Consider the following 19,742-nt stretch of genomic DNA (forward strand, 5'->3'; position numbering starts at 1 on the left):
ACTGGAGAGAAGAAGACATCACAACAGAATGAGAGACGGACACTCTGGGCTTAACAGTACACTTAAAATGTATGAAACAGGATTGTGTAACTATTGCAATGTATCAGTCATGTCTCAATAGATTGCAGACCGTATCAACAGAAGAGAAGTGTGTTGGAGGCAGGGGCGTCACTAGATTCTGAGGATGGGGGGGCTTAACCCCCTGGAGATGCACATGATATGAATGAATGTAGTAGATGTTTAAAAAAACAAAACAAATAACGAACAAGAACTAGGATATACCACTCCCACTTTTGGACATATTTAGTAGAGATACTCAACTGTTTTAGGCCACCATTAAATTTACACAAGTACACACAATCTACACTGCGAAATCTACACTACTACTTGTGGTAGTAGTAGTACTAGTAGTAGGCTAGTATTAGCTTGCTTATTGGCTTGCTTATGAGCCTGCTTTTGCCCTATTATATAAAATTTGTCAGAGATTTTTTTTGTAAAAATCATTTTTTAAAATCTTAAAAATATCAAATTATTTAGGGGGAATCAAGAACATTTTAGGCAAATAGGCCTAATGACGCCACTGGTTGGAGGATACATTTCAACAGGAAAAGATAAGATTCAATGTTGCTAATATTTTAGCATTTTTATACAGATATATATGTATTCTGTTTTAAGAAAAACTGGATTTATGAATAGATTATAGAGGGGGTTAGATTATGTTCCACACTCCTGTTCAGAAGGTGGCGGTAATGGAAACCAAAAGCTGCTTGCCAACCGCCAATAAACAACAACAGAAGAAGAAGAAAAAGAAACCTTCACCATCCTTGGTCTGAACTCTGTAGACGTTCATGTGCAGCAGTGATGAGTTTAGACACGGAAAATCAGATCACTACTTTAAGTGACATCTGCCTCCGAGCTGTCAGTGAGCATTTGAAAGTTCTGGGGACGACAGCGGTACTTGGTAAGTAAACCGGAAGTGTTTCTGTGTTCGGAGCGCCAACTAGCTAACTCGGGCTAACGAGACTGCTATATCAAATAAATATCAATAATTTAGTTTCCCGAGTTTGCCTCTATTCAGTTGGGTCCACGAACTGAACCCTATTTTTACTTCCAGTTTCGTTCTGCCCTAAACACTGAATAATGACTCAAATTTTGTAAAAATGTAGCCATTATGCAGATTTACTACTAGCTTTTTATTTGTTATGTTGCAAGAATTGATGTGCCGTGAGAAATCGTCAGGTGTGCCGTGAGGAATTATTCAATATCACTTTTTTAAAATTAATATGTATTAATAATTTTCTGCAAATATTATGTCATTGTCATTGGTGTAAAGACTAGCAGAGCAATGTAATATTCGTCCGTGTGGCAACACGTAGCTGATTGCCTCGTTCCTCTAATAGACTTAGTGATGCACGTGAGAGGAAGTGGTGACATGTTGTAACATTGTTGGTTAAATTAGTATGCGGATCAAAAGGATCTGTTGTGGCGGGTCCGTAATCAGGAAAAAACTGAAAGAAGCAAATAATGTTGGTTATTTTTCCAACATAAAAAACGTGCCGTGGCTCAAAAAAGGTTGAAAAACACTGTCTTGGGGAATCCTGTAAGTTTGTTCCCGTGATTTTTATCTGAGATGATGCAATACATGTGCCATCAGGTCTTCCAAGAGAACTTCTAAAGGGTCTTACTCCTTATTTGAATGTGTGTCAGCTGGATGAACTTCAGCCGGGGCTCAACCTGAAAGGTATGCTTATGAGGAAAGAGCGTATGGTTGTCTTGCCTTTCGTTTGACAATTGACTTTACTTCCTGTGTTGATTCTCCCCTGTCATTTTCCTCTCAGGAATATCCACACTCCCTGAATGGCATAAAGTCTACCTGCAATTGGGTGGCTGGGCCTCGGTAGGTATCTTCTGTGATGACTAGATATTGTACCTTCTCAGGTCAGCAGACGAATGTCACGCTTCTCCCATCTCTGATTGCAGCTGAAGGCATCTGACCCGGAGCAAAATGTGAAACAGGAAGTCATGTGGAGGATGTTTGCAATGGTCATCAATGACCAAAGCCTACCTCAAAGTGTTAGGAAGCATTTAAACACTCCAGACATTTTGTTGACAGCAGCTAAAAGCATCAACCATTTTAAACTGTCTTTCAAGCGCAACTCAAGGATCGACTTGATAGTTGGACAGACGCCCGTTCTACGTGTCTTAGAAGAGACGGTTACTACACTTTCACTTTGGCTTGAGAAAATTGTGCTTGGAGAGGAGAGGAGATTACAGATGTACATCATCCATCGCCTGATGAAACATGGCGTCACCAAACATGTCGTTCTACGTACGGATTACCATTACATCTTGTCTAAGGTGCTGTTTGAAGGAGGATGTCTGAGCAAACATCACAGGGAAGACACGTGGAATGACGAAGGAGAAGAAGAAGGTTCCCCAGCAAAACTCTTAAAGATGAACCCAGACGTTCTAGATCAAAATGTCCGTACATGCACTGGGTGTCCAAACAGAGTCATTGAACATCTGGAACTGGCGGACTGTTCACTCAGGAGCTTGAAAAACCTGACTAAAATCCTTCCTTCATGCTCGCATCTCACCGCTCTGACGGTGCGCGGCAAGAGTGAGTGACTCATCAATGTTTTTCTCGTCCAATCACATTTTCTACATTTAAATGTCAAACGTGTATGTGTGATTCTGGTGCAGACACTTTTCAGTTTTCCGACGTGTTAGACTTCACCAAAGCTCTGAAGCAGCTATTTCAACACTCTGATGCATCCCTCAGACGTCTGTCTATCTACTCGCTGTCGTACCTGTCCTTGCTGAGCCTCCTGTTGCACGCCTATCCCAGGCTGAAGGAGCTCAATGTGGAGTTTGATAACGTTTTTCAGGAGAAGCTGCCGCTTTGGAAGGATACAGGTCTGTGCTTTGACCAATGCGGTAGCTTCAGCAGGCGTCGTTTACTCTGTCCTAACCATCCTGCAGGCGAACTTCCGTTGTCGCGCCTGTCAGTCGAAATGCATCAGGACCTCCTGACAGCTCCCAACTTCCTCGTGTCCGTGTTAAGATGCTGCCCCCATCTGGTCACGCTGCATGTGAAAGGGATGCGCCTGCTGATTCCGTACTCTCAAAAGGAACTCCTCAACACGCTGTCAGGTGAACAATGACACAGGTCACATCAAGAGACTTTCTTTTTAAGTCTCGTTCATCAAGACGGTCATCTGGTTCCCTCAAACTGTGTCCATCCTCATGTAGTGATTGAGAGCTTTAGTCGCCCTTTGACCTCTCCCACCCCGGCTTGCTTTTCGTGGCAGTAAATCCTGTCCTTTTGTCTGTTGGCAAAGCGTCCTGGATCCTGGTCTTTTTAAAACCCCCCTCACATAGTCATGTCCTTTTTATCCACATGGAAACACTGTTCTGCATGCCCTAAAACAGAGGTAGGGAACCTATGGCTCGGGAGCCAGGTAGGGCTCTTTTGATGACTGTATCTGGCTCTCAAGCATTTCTTACCACAATAAAAATGCATTTTTGCTAACATTTTAAAGTAAACCATCACAGAAAAATAATATTCAAAATCAACAACTTTCTTATGCATTTTAATTCGTCCATCTATTTTCTACTGCAATACGGCCGACCATATCCATCTTTCTTGAAGATATTTTCCAGGTCAAACACCAAAACTCGATTATTTCTGGGTAATGCAGTAGTCTACCTCGGTCATTGAGATGTCAAAAAAACATTTAAATGTAAACTTTCCTCCTTTAGTCAAATAGCTAAAGCTGCAGAACCAAGCCTTCTGGTGAAGATGGCCAAAAGAATGAAATATACTGAATACGGTTCAAAACCATGCAGCAGCAGAAGTTGCATTAATGGCAGCAAGTATTTGATTTATTATTAGACACTGCGCTGCTCACCAAAGTATGCTGGCCACACCCCATTGGCGTGGGGTAGTGTGCCTGGTCTACGTAATTAGAGCCCATTATATCTAAAACTGTTGGTCTTACATAAAAATGCACACATTTTATTGCATTCAAAATGTATATGGCTCTCACAGATACACATTTTAAAATATCTGGCCTTCATGGCTCTCTTAGCCAAAAAGGTTCCCGACCCCTGCCCTAAAAGGTGGGTGTGTTTGTTTTTTGTTTTTTTTTAAACAGCTTCGGGATTGGAAACATCCTGCAATGTCATTTCCATGTAAACAAGCAAACTGTACTACTTTCTGAAAACAATGACATCACTACCCCTTTCCGGAGCAAGTGGATTTTGGTTTGTGCATCCCTAAAATTTTACATTAGGGTCCACTGTGCTCCTATTAGAAAAAAAAAGTTGCCTGCCTTTGCTACCCCGTCGATGGAGTGAAGCTGCAAAAAGAGTGGTGTGGCCATCGATGATATTCTTACTGTATTTGATGAAGCTTTTCTGTGTTTAGAGTATAATGGCAACCTGACAAGTCTCTACTTGACGGACCTGAACTTGTCTGACTGTTTCCACGAGCTCCTCACCCTGTTGCGAGTGTGCAAGCTGGAAGGTAATAAAGTCCACACCATGTTCTTCACTTCAGCATTTTTTTTAACGCTGCTCTGTCTTTCAGAGCTCCACCTCCATGACTGCCGTCTCCTGGAGCGGCATAGTGACAAGCAGGCGGTTATGGTGCTGCTAGTCAAGGCCCTGAAGGCAGTGCCGTGTCTGCGCAAGCTCACATTGTCTGAGAACCGCCTTGGTAAGCCACACCATCACCGCTTCAAGGGTATGGTCGCTGATGTGTTCACACATTGCATGGGTCCACAGCCTGCAATGTCCACATGCTGGCAGAACTCTTCTCTGGACCTGCGCCCAGCTCAGTGGAATACCTCGATCTGCGGTGAGTACTCACTAAGTCCTGCTGCTGTCCCTGTGGAGAATCAGTCTTGGGAAGGACCTTATGGGCTTCCCTACGTAGACTGCTCCTATCGATAACCCAGTTAAGGAACACGGATGAAGAAATATGAATCTTCTTCATCCACACAGCCTAAATTTCATCCAGCCAGCTGATCTGCTGCTCTTCGCTGAGGCCTTAACGACACACCCTCCACCGAACCGTCTCACCCTCAACCTCGCGTACAATATGGGAGTCCGAGACAAACGCAGCTGGAACGCTGCACTGGACAAGCTCCGTCCATTCTGTCAGCTGGTATTCAATGATTGGGATTCCCGCAACTTAATGGCCGACCACATTAGCAACATGTGATGTAAGTATTGAAACACATCTTCACCATCAGAGCTCTCAGAGCAGAAGCAATGAGTAAAAAGCACAAATAGGACAGGAGCAGAGTAGCTGCAAACTACTAAAGATATTCATGATCTTTGCTCCAGAAAGATCCTGAGAGATCCTGTCACGACGTCCGCATCAAGACCAGAACAAGTGACACAACCAGGAAGTCTGGGGAAGGCTCGACCAAAGATATTAGAGCGCAATGCATAAGACTGACTACTTAAAGGAAAGCTGCACTTTAACTAAGCTAAATGCTTGGTAACCCATATTATGGCGAAAAGAATGGGAGTGCCACATCCATGCACCAAGCTGAAGCTGGACTGGCTGTGTGGGAACAGGAGAACAAGAGTTGAAGCTGGGTGAGTTTGTCACGTCCAGCCTGATCGAATGAATTGATTGATTGATTAAACACGGGCAGGCTTTTCTCTGGACTCTTTCAAACAGGGTGTCCAAACTTTTTTCCGCTGAGGGCTGCATACGGACAAATCAAGGATGCAGGGCGTACTTTTCCACACAGTATGTTGAGACATTTTCATATAGAGAAAAAAAAATAGCCTACATCTCAGTTTTGTTATCTTTGACAAAGTATATCAGCTTTTTGCTTTTTTTTTTAAACAAACATTGTAACTTTCTTCTTGTACATTTTTCTTGTAATATTATGGTTTTATTGTCACAATATTTTGACTTTATTATTGTAATACAACATGGGCTCAAGCAAAAAATCAGTATGCGGATCAACATAATTTTTTTGCAACTGTATTTACTTTGTCATGTTACAACATATTTCAATTGTATACTGCTATTTTCTCTTTTTATAACTTTATTCTAATATTTTTTCTATTTTTGTAAAATGACTGCTCTTTTTTCAATTTTTGCTGTTTTTTATTGTCTTGTTTAAATATTTATTTCTTGTTTAATTGTATTTTTAAAACAGCAGTATGTCTCATTTTGCACTGAAATAATGAAATATGGGAATGTATGTGTCGTGTTTCCCTCGTTAAGAAGTAGTGACCAGTGTTGGGCACGTTATTTTTTAAAAAAAAGTAATTAGTTATAGCTACTAGTTACTTTCCAAAAAGTAACTGAGTTACTCCAGTACAAAAGTAACTGGTTAACAGTAAAAGTAACTATTGCATTACTTGCCCCTGCTACACGCCCGTTAGTAACGCCATATATTTAAAACGCCGTTATTCCCATCACTGATGGTGACGATCTCTTGTATGATGCAATAGACAAAGCTGTACATTAATGTAATCTAAATATCGATGATATCGATTCCAATGTTGGGATCCGTTTTCTTCCCCAAATTCTTTCCTGCGTCTTAAGTGATAATTAAGTGATAAGTTAATAATCTAAAAGGCAATTCATATAATTCATATGATTCTCTCATTATTATTTATTTAAATTGGTTCATTCAAAATTCAGTGACCAATTCAATGATCATGTCCGACCTGATCAAATTAATTCAGTGAACATCAACAAAATCATGACCAACTACAATGGCTTTTTATTGAAAAAAGCCGAGGAAGAAAAAAACTAATCGGCTCTCAACGACTCGAACCAGGTCCGGTCCTTCCTTTCAAAAACCCGGCTCTTAGAGCCGATTCGTTCGAGACCAATACGTCACTACGCGCTAATCGCAGTAAAACGAAAGGAGGATTCACGTCTGTGTGCTGAAACGCCATAACGTTTACATTATACACATCAAAGATGAGTATGGACACAGATAATCGGATTATGACTTTAAATGGCATCTGTTGCAGAGCTGTCAGTGAACATTTGGACGTTTTGGGGACAACAGCGGTACTTAGTAAGTAAACCGGAAGTCTTTATGTGTTGGGACGTGACAGTGGCGAATGACAAATAACTAAGAGCATGTCCCGAGTTTGTATTCATTTAAGTTAGGACTATGAACAGGGGCACATTCTGATCGATTCCAGTTTGTTTCTTCCGTTAGTACTTAATGTACTCAAATGTTGGCTGCTGGTACAGTATACGCTGGAGTAAGTAAACATCCTGTTTTCCCAGGACACCTCATTTGCACTTCCTGTCCATGCCGTCTCTTTTTCAAGTGATGGAAATGGCCTGCTTTTCATTGGGCCCTTAAATTGCCCATGGTTTTGGTGTGGGTTTTTTTTTAATTATTGTTGTCAAAAAGCTAATTAAAATATTGGTTATTTTCCAAAAACGTAATCATTTCACGGTAGGGTCTTGCGTCATTTTGTTTTCTTGCTGTTTATTGAATGTTCTTTCTTTTTTTGTGTATTTGGTTATAAATAGTATTTTAATTTTCTATCCATACATAGGAGGCATACTCATACAATATATTTTGAATATCTCATTGCCAGGCCAAGTGTCTGGTTTCCAGTCACCAAACATAAACAACACAATTAAGACAATGTCCTCAATAGAGGTACTAGATATAAACACTGCACTGCAAACCAATCGCCAAAGTGATTGAATATTATGATGTAATTTATGTGTCATCAGATCTTCCGAAAGAACTTCTAAAAGATCTTCTTCCTCATCTGGATGTGTGTCAGCTGGATGAACTTCAGCCGGGCCTCAATCTCAAAGGTAAGCTTGTGAGTGGAGAACACGGCCAACGGCGTCATATGCTTTGCATTCATTTATCACGTTGATGATTCTCCTGTCTGTTTCCTCTCAGGAATATCCACATTCTCTAAATGGTGGAAATTCTATCAGCTATTGACCAGCAGAGTGGGTATCCAACGAGATGATAAGATGTTCTACCTTGTCAGGACACAGCAAATGACTGTCACGCTTCTCCCGTCTCCAATTCCAGCTGAATGCGCGCGCCACGGAGCAAGATGTGAAAGAAGTCGTCATGGGTCGGATTTTGGAAATGGTCATCAACGAACTCTACATACCGCCCATTTTTGTGAAGCATATGAACAATCCAAACGTCTTGTTGCCGGCAGCTAAAAGCATCAAACATTTTCAACTGCACTGCGAGCCCAAGACGAGGATCGACTTGATAGCTGGACAGACGCCTGTTCTCCATGTTTTAGAGAAGACGGTTACTAGACTTTCACTATGGATCGATAAAAGTGTGCTCAGTCAGAAGGAGAAATCACTGATGTACATCATCCACCGCCTGATGCAACATGGCGTCACCAAACACCTCATTCTACGTACCGATGATCATGACATCCTGTCCAAGGTGCTGTTTGAAGGAGGATGTCTGAGCAAACCTCACAGGGAAAACATATGCAATGAAGAAGAAGAAGAAGCCCTTACAGATGCACGCTTTCAGATGTACCCATACATTCTTTGTACCCAAAACATCCAAACATGCACCGGGTGTCCAAACAGATTCATTGAACATCTGGAACTGGAGGACTGTTCACCGAAGATCTTGAACGAGCTGACTAAAATCCTTCCATCATGTTCCCGCCTGACCGCTTTGACGTTGAGCAGCAGATGTGAGTCATCAACGATTTTCATTCATTCATTCATTCATTCATTTTCTACCGCACGCTACACACGCTATGTATGTGTTTGTGTTCATTACACCACACACAAATAGTGTTTTCAGGACAACAAGTAATTAGTGGAATGACAACAAGAGAGCAAAATTGTTCAGCGACACTTGCAAAGTTAGTACGTGCCCCATGAACATAATATCCACAAGAAGCTGGGACAAAAACAAGCTCCCAACTAAGTGCATTGTTAAAATGTGACAAAATGTCACTGTGGTCAAAAGTCACATTTGTAGTACGACGACAAGAAGCCAGGCGTTTAACTCTACCTAGCAAGTTCGCTAGCTGCCGCCGTTGTCAGGTACAGCCTCGGTCAGCTCAGCAAAGTCAAATGGCAAAACATTTTGATAAGGAAATGATCAAACATGCTGGCATCCATTGGCCTAGCTTGTGGGAAGCCATTGAGGTTTTATAGACTAGTTTTGATTTTAGTTTTGGCGAAGTGTGTTCCTTGTCGGTGTTGGCAACCCTACATGACACAACATGTGTGTTTGATGTTCTGGTGCAGCACCCATACCTGTTTCGGATATGTTGGACTTCACCAAAGCTCTTGAGCAGCTTTTTCAATGCTCGGACGCATCCCTCAGCCATCTGTCCATCGACCCAATGTCGTGCCCGGCATTGCCAAGCTTTTTGTTGAACGCCTACCCCAGACTGACGGAGCTCAACGTGCAATTCGGGAACTTCTTCATGGAGGAGCTGCCTCTTACAAATAATACGAGTGAGTGTGTGTTTTTACCCGTGTAGCAGCTTCAGTGGGCGTTCCTCACCTGCTCGTTGTTCACTGTGTCCTATAACCATTCTGCAGGTCAACTTTCGCTGGAGCGCCTGTCAATCAAAGTGTATGGGCGGGTGACATCGCCCGCCTTCCTCTTGTCCGTGTTGAGACGCTGCCCCGGCCTGGTCACGCTGCATTTGGAAGGAGTCCACCTGCCAGCCCACTCCCAAAAGGACATCCTCACTACACTCTCAGGTGAACAATCACACATTTCAAAATGTCAAAAAGTCAAAATGAGCAGTACTTTTGGTTATGACTTCAGCGTCTAAACTCCAACCTAATGACTGCATGGACATTTGAGTCCAGATCCATCCAGACCTCACCCGAGCAGACCTGTGTGTGTTGTGTGTGTTTAGAGTCCAATGGCCGCCTGACAAGTCTCCACTTGAAGAACATGGACTTGTCCAATTGTTTCCACCAGATGCTCACCGTGCTGCGAGTGTGCAAGCTGGAAGGTAACAAATCCCATGGTATTGTCTTCTTCGCGCCACCATGTTTGACGCTGCTTTGACTTTCAGAGCTGCGTCTCCACAGCTGCCATCTCCTGGTCCAGCAGAGCAACAAAGAGGAGGCTTTACGACAGCTGGTTGACGCCCTTAAGGCGGTGCCGTGTCTGCGCAAGCTCATGTTGCCTGAAAATTACTTTGGTAAGGGACAGCGTTGACGCGTATGCTTTGCGACGTGTTCACACGTTGCCTGTGTCAACAGCTCATGACGTCCGCGTGCTGGCAGAACTCTTCACTGGACCGACACCAAGCTCAGTGGAATACCTTGATCTCCGGTGAGTGCTCACCAAGTCCTTGGGAAGGACCTTGTAGCAAGGTTCCTATACAAGTGTGGAAAAATATGGAAAATGGAAACTCAAGTATGGAAAAATATTAATGTTTCCAAACTGTTACCTTTCTGTTTTCTAAAAGACTCACAGATAGCACACAGTGGGCAATGCATCCCAGAATACGTTTAGAAACTGGGTCATTTCCATGACCCAGTTAAGTAAAACGGATGATGAAAAATGCTGCTCTTCTTTTTCCACACAGCCATAACTTAATTGTGCCAAGCTACATGCTACGCTTTGCTGAGGTCTTGACGACACACCCTCCACCGCAACGTCTCACCCTTGACCTCACGTACAACCAGGGAAACAACGGATACGAATGGAATGCTGTAGTGGACAAGCTCCGCCCATTCTGTCAGCGGGTGGCCTATGACTGGGAATTCAGCAACATCATGTCCGACCTGATTCGCTGATGTGGTGAGTCGATAATGAATCAGCACCAGTCTTTGATTCAACACGGTCAGTCTTTTGTCAGACAGGCGAGAGACAGTGACACTGAACCACAAACACACACACGCCTTCTTCACTCCTGGTCTTCAAAGATCACACAAAAAACCTGACAAAATTGTAAATGTTCAAATGTCAATGTTGTAGATGTATAAAACTGGTTGTTGGAAATACTCAGGACAGTGGCCAAGACAATGTATATTGTGTCAGTGATGATGATTTAGATGTAGTCACAACTGCATTAACAATACCATCACTGAAATGAAAGGTGCATTGTATATTTTTTAACGAGAAGTATTGATAAATGCTTCCAGTTAAATATCCAGATAAGTACATTAAAATCAAATTTCTGTTGTTCCTTATGGTCATAAAAAATAACCAGATTGTTTAATAATCTACTTACTGGAATGGTAATGAATGATGCAGGATTTGCTATGTCGGTATTGTTTAATCATATACATACTGAATAATCTAGAATAATTTTGCTTGTAACACTAAGGAAAGAAAAATATTTTTATATTTAATTTATGAATTGCAATTATGATTTGTTTTGTATGTTGCTAAGCGATGGCAACACTAAGGAAGGAAAAAGTGAACGGCATCTCCTGGTAGAGACAAACAAATGAGTAAAAACAACTTAATTGTGTTTAGAAATACAAATAAACTTAATTCTGATTTGCTGTGCTCTGGTTCTACCATATCTTAACTTATTGTGTGGAAATATGGGCTAATAACTATAAAAGCAATCTTCACTCGCTAAATGTACTGCAAAAAAGGTCAGTAAGGACAATTCGTAATGCCGCCTACAGAGAACATACTATTAACTCCTTATTTCTAAAATCACAAATACTTCAACTTGCTGATATAGTTCATCTTCAAACAGCTAAAATAATGCATAAGGCTAAAAACAACCATTCATTCATTCATTCATTCTCTACCGCTTTTCCTCACAAGGGTCGCGGGGGTGCTGGAGCCTATCCCAGCTGTCTTCGGGCGAGAGGCAAGGTACACCCTGGACTGGTCGCTAGCCACAGGGCACATATAGACAAACAACCATTCACACTCACATTCATACCTATGGACAATTTGGAGTCACCAATTAACCTAGCATGTTTTTGGAATGTGGAGAAAACCCACGCATGCACGGGGAGAACATGCAAACTCCACACAGAGATTGCCGAGGGTGGAATCGAACCCTGGTCCTCCTAGCTGTGAGGTCTGCGTGCTAACCACTCTTCCGCCAATTACCTAAAAATGTCATCCAATACTTCTCTACAAGAGAGGAGAAATATCTCAGGGAAGAACTAAATTGAAACACTTAAATGCAAGGACAAAAAGCCATAGCATTTCAGTATGTGGAATCAAACTATGGAATGGATTGAGTAAGGACCTCAAACAATGCACAACGATGAGCCAATTCAAGAAACAATACAAGCAGTTGATGTTTGCTAAATACAAGGATGAAGAGTCTTGAACCAGTCATGATGTGCTATATATATCACTATATTGACACGCACTATGGTACACATTATGGCATTGGATGCTCATATCACCTCGTACTTTGGTATGTGACAAAAAAATGTAATTATATCAGAGAGGCGGGAAGTGAACAAATGTAACAGTTACTGATTGTAAAAGTACCAGATGGAGGGGTAGGATTCAATAAGCTTTGCTTCTTCCTACTCCTTTTGGACATGTGGAACTGGGAACTGATTATGTCATGTACTCAACTGTAACCTGATGCATGTTCAAATGAAATTAAATCATTACCATTAATTTAAATTTAAACTAGTCTTTTATTTCAGACAGCGCCTCTAAATGTTCTCCCATCATACTTTGGCAATGGAGAACTTTTTGACATGAGCAGAATTGAACAGCGGATAACAGATTATGCTATGTTTATTCTATGCTGACATTAATATGCCAATTGTGGTTCGTGAATATCTGTAATAGCACTGCTTATAACTGTCGTTGGGTGGGGTGGGGCCTGTCAGCAAAGCCCGCCATTGCAAAGTGGGAACACAAAACGCAGAATGGTGTTTTCGTCATATTAAAAAACCTCCCAACGATGTAGGAAATGGTCGTTAAATTTGTCGCCAGCTGCTTTAGAGAAAATATGTCAAGGGGGGTTGGAATGTCGCCAGGTCGAGCGACAAAATCATAAAGATGGCAACACTGCAGGGGAGTACCTCGATTGATGTGCTCACTGCTGCTATCCCTGTGGAGTATCCGGGTCTTGGGGAGGACCTTGCGGGCTTCCCTACTCGATTCCCATCCATGAGGTTTAAGGGGGATGAAGAAATGCTGTTGTTCTTCTTACACACAGCCTAAACTTAATTAGTCGAATTGATCTGCTGTACTTGCCTGAAGCATTGATTAAACGCGAACAGTCTCTCCCCGAACCTCACGTGCCACTCCCGAGACCGAGACCCAGGCACGTGGAAAGCTGCAGCGCACAAGCACCGCCCACTCTGTCGACAGGTGTTCAACGCCACATCAGCGACACGTGACGCGCCAGCTTGAGTCTTTTATTAAACACTGTTGGTGTTTTTGTCAGACACAGCGAGAGACGGTGACACAAACAACTGAAAACACACATGGCATCCTCACAACCCATCTTCATCATCGACAGCTCTCAAGCTTGGAGCAACAAGTAGAAAAAAAAATGTACCAAATTCATAAATGAACTTCATTTCATTCGACTGTTATCTAGAATGGGAACATTTGTGTCAAGTTTCATCCTTGATGTCAAGCTAAAGTGGTAACGGCTGTCTGCATGCTGATTGGTTGCCGCCACAACAAAATGTCATTTTGCACCAAAAACTGATGGAACCAACCTTAGTGATCTTACATTTGTTTTCCGTCTTTTTTTCAAGCGAATTGGTCTCTTTTGTCCCAGCGTGCCGCTCTCTAGTGGCCTGCTTATCAGCACCAGGAGCCCGGCAGGGCGTCACCACTAGGGGGAGCCTGTGTCGACTTTGCAGAGAGAAACAACATAAACCTTGTTAGTGTTACGTTCACAGCACATTTGTCTAGAATTTTTTTTACATTGTCTGTACAGTCAATGTACACTGAGCCTATATCATTGCACACACACGTGTGAGTGCACGTGTGAGCACCACACACTCGTTCACATGTGAACACATTCATCGACAAGTAGGTGTCAAATAAATACAAAATAAATTACAAAGTAAAAAAAAAGTCATGTTAAATAATCTCAAATTAACATACAACAATTGTAAACAATGACACACACACAAAGACACATTCACAAATCAGTAGTGGGCAGGGTAATGGCATGTGGGCGGGGCCATGGGCGATTGGCGGCAGTGAGCCTTAGCTGCCGGGACGAGTCACATGACCAGAGAGGAAGATGAGATCCCTGCAGGCCTATGGTCCTGGTCTATGCACGTACGTGAAGGCACGTGGGGTACCGCAGTCACGTGACCCGTTAAGTCCACATACTGTTCTTGTCTGGCCAACCCCTTCATCTGGGAGGGGGCTGGGCTATAGGATTCCATCCATGAAGCTGGTGTCCAGCCGCTGGATGAGGACACGGATGAAGGACATCTCTTTGCGAGTGTTCTCAAAGATCACCCGGGGGTCGTCCGACTGGCAGCGTAGACAGTTGGGGGCCATCACCATGGCCAGGTTGTTGACGTCCATCTTAGTGATGGACACGTTGGCGGGCTGGGCAAACACCTGCACGCAAAGGAAGACCATCAGCACTGTTTGCTCCAAAGTTGGAAGACAAAAAGACAAAAAGTTTCTATGCTCATGTGAAAGACAAATGAGCGCAAGACCTGCAGGAAGCGGATGAGGTAGCAGAGCACCAGCTTGTTGATGTGCGGCAGACCCAGCACCACATTGACGGCCGCCTCTGCATTGTCGTAGTGCTTGACGCACTCATCATAGAACTCGTGAGGGATGAGCGGCTCCTCCAGCTCGCGGTACCAGAACTTCAGCAGGGACGCTGTAGACAGACACCAGGACACATAGATGAAGACACTGCATTGCAAGCTGGACACATTAGGAGGAAACAGATTGGTCCTGGAGGAGATACATTCACTTTACATTATTTCCCATAGGAACAATTGTTTCCATGTTGGAACAAGTTCCTCTCTCGATACATGGTGTATGTTACAGTTTCATGTTTGACCTGGTATGTGAGGGTCTTCTAGTCCTGTTGGGATTTTCCACTGGTCCACCTGCAGCTTGAGGGCGTTCACTTCATCAATGTCTCCTGGTACCCTGGATGGGTAAAGAACATAGCTCATACTTTATATGTTTATATATTCACATGCTGAGCATGGGACAAAAAAAACTCCATCATCAACTTGAGGTTTTGAGGTCCTTAACAACCACAGTGGTATACATGGTGGCTGTCTACAGAAAGAGAAACCCACGTAACATTCAAGGCCACACAGCAACTTCCTAGACATTGCTCACCTGAAGATGCCCTCTGTCTGGTCACCGTTGAGACCCAGAACCTCCTCAGACAGGCGAGTCTGGACCCACGGCAGCTGGTGATCCGGGTAGCGTTCCTTCTGGAGAGCCATAACCTCCTCCAGGGACGAGCCGAACATGGAGGGACTGAAGATGGCGTTCCTGGCATGTTGGATTTCCTCCAGGCATGGCTTCTGCAGACCCTGGAGAGCAACATTAAGAACTGAGTCAGTCGGGAGACATGCACGATTGTGGGCTCAAAGAGTCTTGAGCGTTACCTTCTTTGCGCCAGTCAGAGCCGCCTTGGTCAGCTTCCTGTAGCAGTGTTTAGCGTAGCTGCTGATGGCCACTCCTGATGTGGAGCACAAGCATTGGATTTCATCAATTTTTTGTGTGAAGAGGGTTCGGGCAAATGTTTCTAATACTTTTGACCCTCTCATGTAAAAAAATAACGCGGTCAGACAATAAACCCACTCCTCAATAATGAACATTATTATGTTTGTAAATACAGGCTTTGCCATGTCACCAGTCTGTGTCCCCAGGAAGTGGCCAGTGAATGAGTTATTCATACGTTTGGCCAGCAGGGAGAGCCAGAGCAGCTTCCTTAATGGACCAACAGGAAGTTGATTTGTGAGAACGTCTCAGCTTGCATCACCTGATCATCAAAGCATGTCGTGTTTGGAATTACAGCCGGAAGAGATTATCCTTGTCTATAGAAGGATACGATAATGGGGACCAACATCTAACATTAGTTTGAAAGTTAGCAGCTAAATGCTAAGACAAGGTCTAAATGTGTACCCTTGGTGTCGTTGAGGGGGTCCATGTGTCGGCAGATGTAGCCCTCCAGGTAATTGTGGAAGCGCGGTGTGGGGGGGAAGAAGGCCAGGCAGATAGCCATCAACTCCCAGCCGCGCTCCAGGCTGTCATAGCGGAAGTTCTCCGTGGTTTGCCGGCACAGCTGGATGTAGAGCTCATCGCGCAAACCCTGGTTGCTCCACCCGCGGACCACCACCTGATAGATGGACGGATAGATGAGGAGGCCAGAAACACTCACGAACAAGTAAGACTCCAGACGGTTGTGTGAATGCCTTGTACCTCCAGGGCCACACAAAAGGGGTCGGCTTTGGCACGCCGGTCCCCCATGTAGGTTTGTATGAGCTTGAAGATGTCCACTGCCTCCTTCTTGACACTGCGGTCTGAGGTGACTATCATTGGCTTCTTGATGGGCTCGCTGCTCCACGCCAACATGTTGGCAATGGACACCTTTCTTCTGAACAGACCCTATGTAGGTATTATATTGTGGTTATGGGAGCAGACTTGAGGATGAATGTAGTTATTATATAGAGTTATGGTAGTGTTGCTGACTGGAGTACCTGCGTGTGTTTGTTGAAGTGCTTAGACGCCCAGTTCTCGATGTCGGTCTCAGACGAGGGCTTTCTCAAGGTGAATTCTGGGAAAACGCCACAGCTGGCACTCGGCATCATGTTTCTGGCGTTGCGGCTGGCCTCAAACTGGGCACAGGCGCCGAGGTCCTCCGACTAGCGGTCAGAGACAGGAAGTGAAGAGTGGTTTCAGCAAACATGTTATTAGTCGTGTATGTTCAGTGTTGGTACCGCTGTGCCTTCTAGCACAAAGTAGACAAATGGCGGCGAGGGAAGCCGGCATCTTTTCTTCTCCTCAGGGCCTCAGAGGACTTCATGTAGACTTGCATCATCCCAAATGCCTCACATGTAAGCACTGACTCGGTTGTGTATACATCACAGCACTGACATGGTAAGTTTCTAGCACTTTCTGACTGATTTCATCAGTGAATCTGGCAACGATTGCATCTTCTGTTCTCGTGCATCAACTCCTTATTTTTACATCTTCGGGTTTACACACTTTAAACCCTCACCAATGTCAAGCATGAGCAACCCCACAATTGAAACAACAGAATGCTGTCCTTCAAATAAGTGTGAAAACTCCCAGCATGCATCTGTACCTGTGAGGGGTGCAGGTAGGGCTCGGGGGATGCCAGGCTGGTTTGGACCGAGAGGCTTTTTTCCAGTAGGGCCTGAGGAAAGCCCAGCCTCTCAAAGGTGCTGCGCTTCCAGTGGTGGCCGTCGCTCTGGGCCAGTGCCTCATCCTCGCTGAAGGCCCTCACCACGGGGCCTGGCAGGGGAGGGGGCACGGCACCGTCACTCTCGTAGCCATCCTTGGAACCCTGAGCGCCCCCTCCCTGGCCCGAGTCCCAGCTGCTCCTCTGTTTCATCACCTGCTGCGCCTCCCATGCCAGACGGGCCTGGGCCAGCATGGCCTCCGATGCCGTGCCTGCCAGGTCCCCGTCGGGGCCACCACAGCGGGCTAGCTCCTGTGGGAGAGACGGCTTGCGGCTCTTCCGTTTGCGGTTTCCACTGGGAGAGAAGGGGCCAGCAGATGACGAAGACAGGGAGTGTGTGTGGCTTGATGACCAAGATACTGAGTCCTCATAAAGCAGCCTCTGCGCCCCCTCGCCGCCCTCACCGCTGTAGTCCAGCAGCAGGCGGGGGTCCCTGATTAGAGACTGACTGTGCTGCAGGGTGTAGGATCCCCCATAAGCACCGCCGTAGCCCCCCGTGGTGCCGTAACGCAGCATACGGTCGGCAGTCTTGAAGCGTGGGCTGGAGGATGACTGCTCCACGTACACCAGCTGCTTGACATACTCCTTGCCCACAGGACTGTACTCTAGGCTCTGCGTCTTTTCCGGACACTTCTGGCGGGTCAGGACCAGCTGGCCGTAGGGGGACTGCTTGGGGGAGTGGTAGAGCGGTGCCGAAGTCTTACGAGCAGGTGACTTGCCAGTGCCATAGAAGGAGGACTCGGATAGATGAACGTCGGTGGGAGGCTCCTCATAGATGGGCGGGGGCTGATACTCGGAGGGCGGCTCCTCGTACAGTGGCGGCTCATAGGCGTAGCGCGGCGATGATGGCTGCGAGTCGGCGGACGAGCGCCGCTGCGTGCCGCCGAGTTCCGCCCGCTTCAGGAAGGGAGAGTGGCGGCGCTCAGCGTAGAGGACGGGGGAGCTGTCGGTGTCCGAGGGCGGGTTGCCTCCGGAGGAACGGCGGACTCGCGAAGCTGTACCCCCTCCTGACAGAGCTCCTGGTGTGGGGGGGTCACAGGGGGAGTAGCCGTTACCCTGGTGGGCCAAGAAGCTGGGCTCCCTGTCCGTCACCTTGATCAACATACGCTCCTTCGTACCCGTGTTCCACCTGAAGGGGGACGTTCTGGGGGGGGGGGGGGGGGGGGGGGGGGGGGGGGGGGGGGACAAGGAGAGGAGACAAAGGGAGGAGGAGAGGTGGTTAATAAAGAATCGGCGTGAGCAAGATGTTTGATTGAATGGTCTTTAAGCTTTTAGCAGCTGACCACTGCAGAGGTTGGGGTTGGGGGGTGGGGGGAACAGTGGTCTCTGGCAACAAGCCAGCTCATCACTTTGCATTCATCGTCTTCATCCAGCGTCCCCTCGCTGTCCAACAGCAGGAGGAAAAGGAGGATGAGGAGCTGGGCGGGTGGAAAAGAAAGTGTGAAATTGATTGCAGTGTTGGCCACCTGCCCCTTTCACACACTTCCCCCCTCTGGACCTGAATGGCATCAGTGTGGCTGCCAGGGGGCACTTGTGGATGTTGGCATGAGAACCAACGTGAGGAACAAGAGAAGCCTTCACTGTTTGCTTTGGTCTTCACCTCGCCTGCCCACCACCATCACCATTATAATCTATATCAGGGTTATCCAACCTATTTTCACTACAATTTTTTACTTTGATATTTCAACTTTACACTACTAAAATGACATTATTTTTTGTTAGCCTTATAAAATGATGACTTTTTCTAAATAGATTAAAACCCTCCTGTTTAAGATTTAAGACTTTTTCCTTAAAAAAAATATATAAATTTTTGCTGCCATTGTGGGTTTTGTGCTTTTAAATTTTCTTATTAAATTATATTTTTTAAATGTGCGTTGGGACAATTAAAAAAACTGCACTGATCTCCACACTAGACCTCCTCAGTTTTCAGCTGTCCTCCAGTAGTGTATAAATGCTCGCCTGATCACCTGAGCTTCCGGAATGGCAACTCACTGCTGCATGAAACATTCATTCATTCATTCATTCATTCATTCATTCACTCATTCATTCATTCATTCATTCATTCATTCATTCATTCATTCATTCACTCATTCATTCATTCATTCATTCATTCATTCATTCACTACCACTTATCCTCACAAAGGTCGCGGGGGTGCTGGAGCCTATCCCAGCTGTCTTCGGGCGAGAAGGGAGGTACACCCTGGACTGGTCGCCAGCCAATCACAGGGCACATATAGACAAACAACCATTCACACTCACATTCATACCTATGGACAATTTGGAGTCGCCAATTAACCTAGCATGTTTTTGGAATGTGGGAGGAAACCGGAGTACCCGGAGAAAACCCATGCATGCACGGGGAGAACATGCAAACTCCACACAGA

The 19,742-nt window shown here is 45.1% G+C and overlaps 3 protein-coding genes across 9 annotated transcripts in view; 2 read left to right on the forward strand and 1 right to left on the reverse strand.

Annotated features, from left to right (window-relative positions):
* The window catches only part of arhgap39 (Rho GTPase activating protein 39), a 35,851-nt gene that overhangs the window by 573 nt on the left and 15,536 nt on the right, over positions 1-19,742 (reverse strand). Inside the window, exons 3-12 of one of the 2 annotated variants that reach the window (XM_058072472.1) lie at positions 17,242-18,502; positions 16,634-16,798; positions 16,356-16,541; positions 16,059-16,272; positions 15,539-15,612; positions 15,264-15,463; positions 14,974-15,065; positions 14,618-14,787; positions 13,004-14,516; positions 8,403-10,358 (exon numbers count right to left, since the gene is read on the reverse strand). In XM_058072472.1, coding sequence (XP_057928455.1) covers positions 14,322-14,516; positions 14,618-14,787; positions 14,974-15,065; positions 15,264-15,463; positions 15,539-15,612; positions 16,059-16,272; positions 16,356-16,541; positions 16,634-16,798; positions 17,242-18,502 — 2,557 coding nt within the window. In that variant the 3' untranslated portion in view covers positions 8,403-10,358; positions 13,004-14,321. Of the gene's footprint in view, positions 1-8,402; positions 10,359-13,003; positions 14,517-14,617; positions 14,788-14,973; positions 15,066-15,263; positions 15,464-15,538; positions 15,613-16,058; positions 16,273-16,355; positions 16,542-16,633; positions 16,799-17,241; positions 18,503-19,742 lie in introns of those variants that run through there. The other variant, XM_058072473.1, reaches the window with a different exon arrangement.
* On the forward strand, positions 776-6,218 carry LOC131129205 (leucine-rich repeat-containing protein 41-like). Of its 4 annotated transcripts, XM_058072479.1 has the most exons (11): positions 1,414-1,572; positions 1,655-1,741; positions 1,839-1,897; positions 1,981-2,620; positions 2,704-2,916; positions 2,983-3,153; positions 4,430-4,528; positions 4,592-4,720; positions 4,789-4,861; positions 5,008-5,228; positions 5,353-6,218. In XM_058072479.1, exons 1-10 carry the CDS (start codon positions 1,461-1,463, stop codon positions 5,225-5,227), a joined length of 1,803 nt encoding a protein of 600 aa, XP_057928462.1. In that variant the 5' UTR covers positions 1,414-1,460; the 3' UTR covers position 5,228; positions 5,353-6,218. The 4 variants fall into 4 exon arrangements, with proteins under 4 accessions (XP_057928461.1, XP_057928459.1, XP_057928458.1 ...); XM_058072478.1 differs by lacking the exon at positions 1,414-1,572 and adding an exon at positions 776-961 and having other exon boundaries at positions 2,704-3,153; XM_058072476.1 differs by having other exon boundaries at positions 1,412-1,572; positions 2,704-3,153; positions 5,357-6,218.
* On the forward strand, positions 6,652-13,197 carry LOC131129206 (uncharacterized). Of its 3 annotated transcripts, XM_058072481.1 has the most exons (11): positions 6,655-7,061; positions 7,742-7,828; positions 7,920-7,972; positions 8,058-8,697; positions 9,263-9,475; positions 9,563-9,727; positions 9,889-9,987; positions 10,051-10,179; positions 10,241-10,313; positions 10,570-10,784; positions 11,769-13,197. In XM_058072481.1, the coding sequence occupies exons 1-10, from the start codon at positions 6,962-6,964 to the stop codon at positions 10,778-10,780; spliced, it is 1,770 nt and encodes a 589-aa protein (XP_057928464.1). In that variant the 5' UTR covers positions 6,655-6,961; the 3' UTR covers positions 10,781-10,784; positions 11,769-13,197. The 3 variants fall into 3 exon arrangements, with proteins under 3 accessions (XP_057928466.1, XP_057928464.1, XP_057928463.1); XM_058072483.1 differs by lacking the exon at positions 11,769-13,197 and having other exon boundaries at positions 6,652-7,061; positions 10,067-10,179; positions 10,570-10,721; XM_058072480.1 differs by lacking the exon at positions 11,769-13,197 and having other exon boundaries at positions 6,660-7,061; positions 10,570-11,762.

This window comes from Doryrhamphus excisus, chromosome 5 (assembly GCF_030265055.1).
Source record: "Doryrhamphus excisus isolate RoL2022-K1 chromosome 5, RoL_Dexc_1.0, whole genome shotgun sequence".
Lineage (NCBI taxonomy): Eukaryota > Metazoa > Chordata > Actinopteri > Syngnathiformes > Syngnathidae > Doryrhamphus > Doryrhamphus excisus.

What these genes read in the sequence shown, in the direction of transcription:
- LOC131129205 (XM_058072476.1), top strand. Translation starts at nt 1,461, where the DNA reads ATGCGGATCAAAAGGATCTGTTGTGGCGGGTCCGTAATCAGGAAAAAA. An exon ending in GCCGGGGCTCAACCTGAAAG is followed by an intron (nt 1,742 to 1,838) that starts GTATGCTTATGA and finishes TTTTCCTCTCAG; the next exon opens with GAATATCCACACTCCCTGAA. An exon ending in AATTGGGTGGCTGGGCCTCG is followed by an intron (nt 1,898 to 1,980) that starts GTAGGTATCTTC and finishes CTCTGATTGCAG; the next exon opens with CTGAAGGCATCTGACCCGGA.
- LOC131129206 (XM_058072481.1), top strand. Translation starts at nt 6,962, where the DNA reads ATGAGTATGGACACAGATAATCGGATTATGACTTTAAATGGCATCTGT. An exon ending in ATCAGCTATTGACCAGCAGA is followed by an intron (nt 7,973 to 8,057) that starts GTGGGTATCCAA and finishes CTCCAATTCCAG; the next exon opens with CTGAATGCGCGCGCCACGGA. An exon ending in GCGAGTGTGCAAGCTGGAAG is followed by an intron (nt 9,988 to 10,050) that starts GTAACAAATCCC and finishes TTTGACTTTCAG; the next exon opens with AGCTGCGTCTCCACAGCTGC.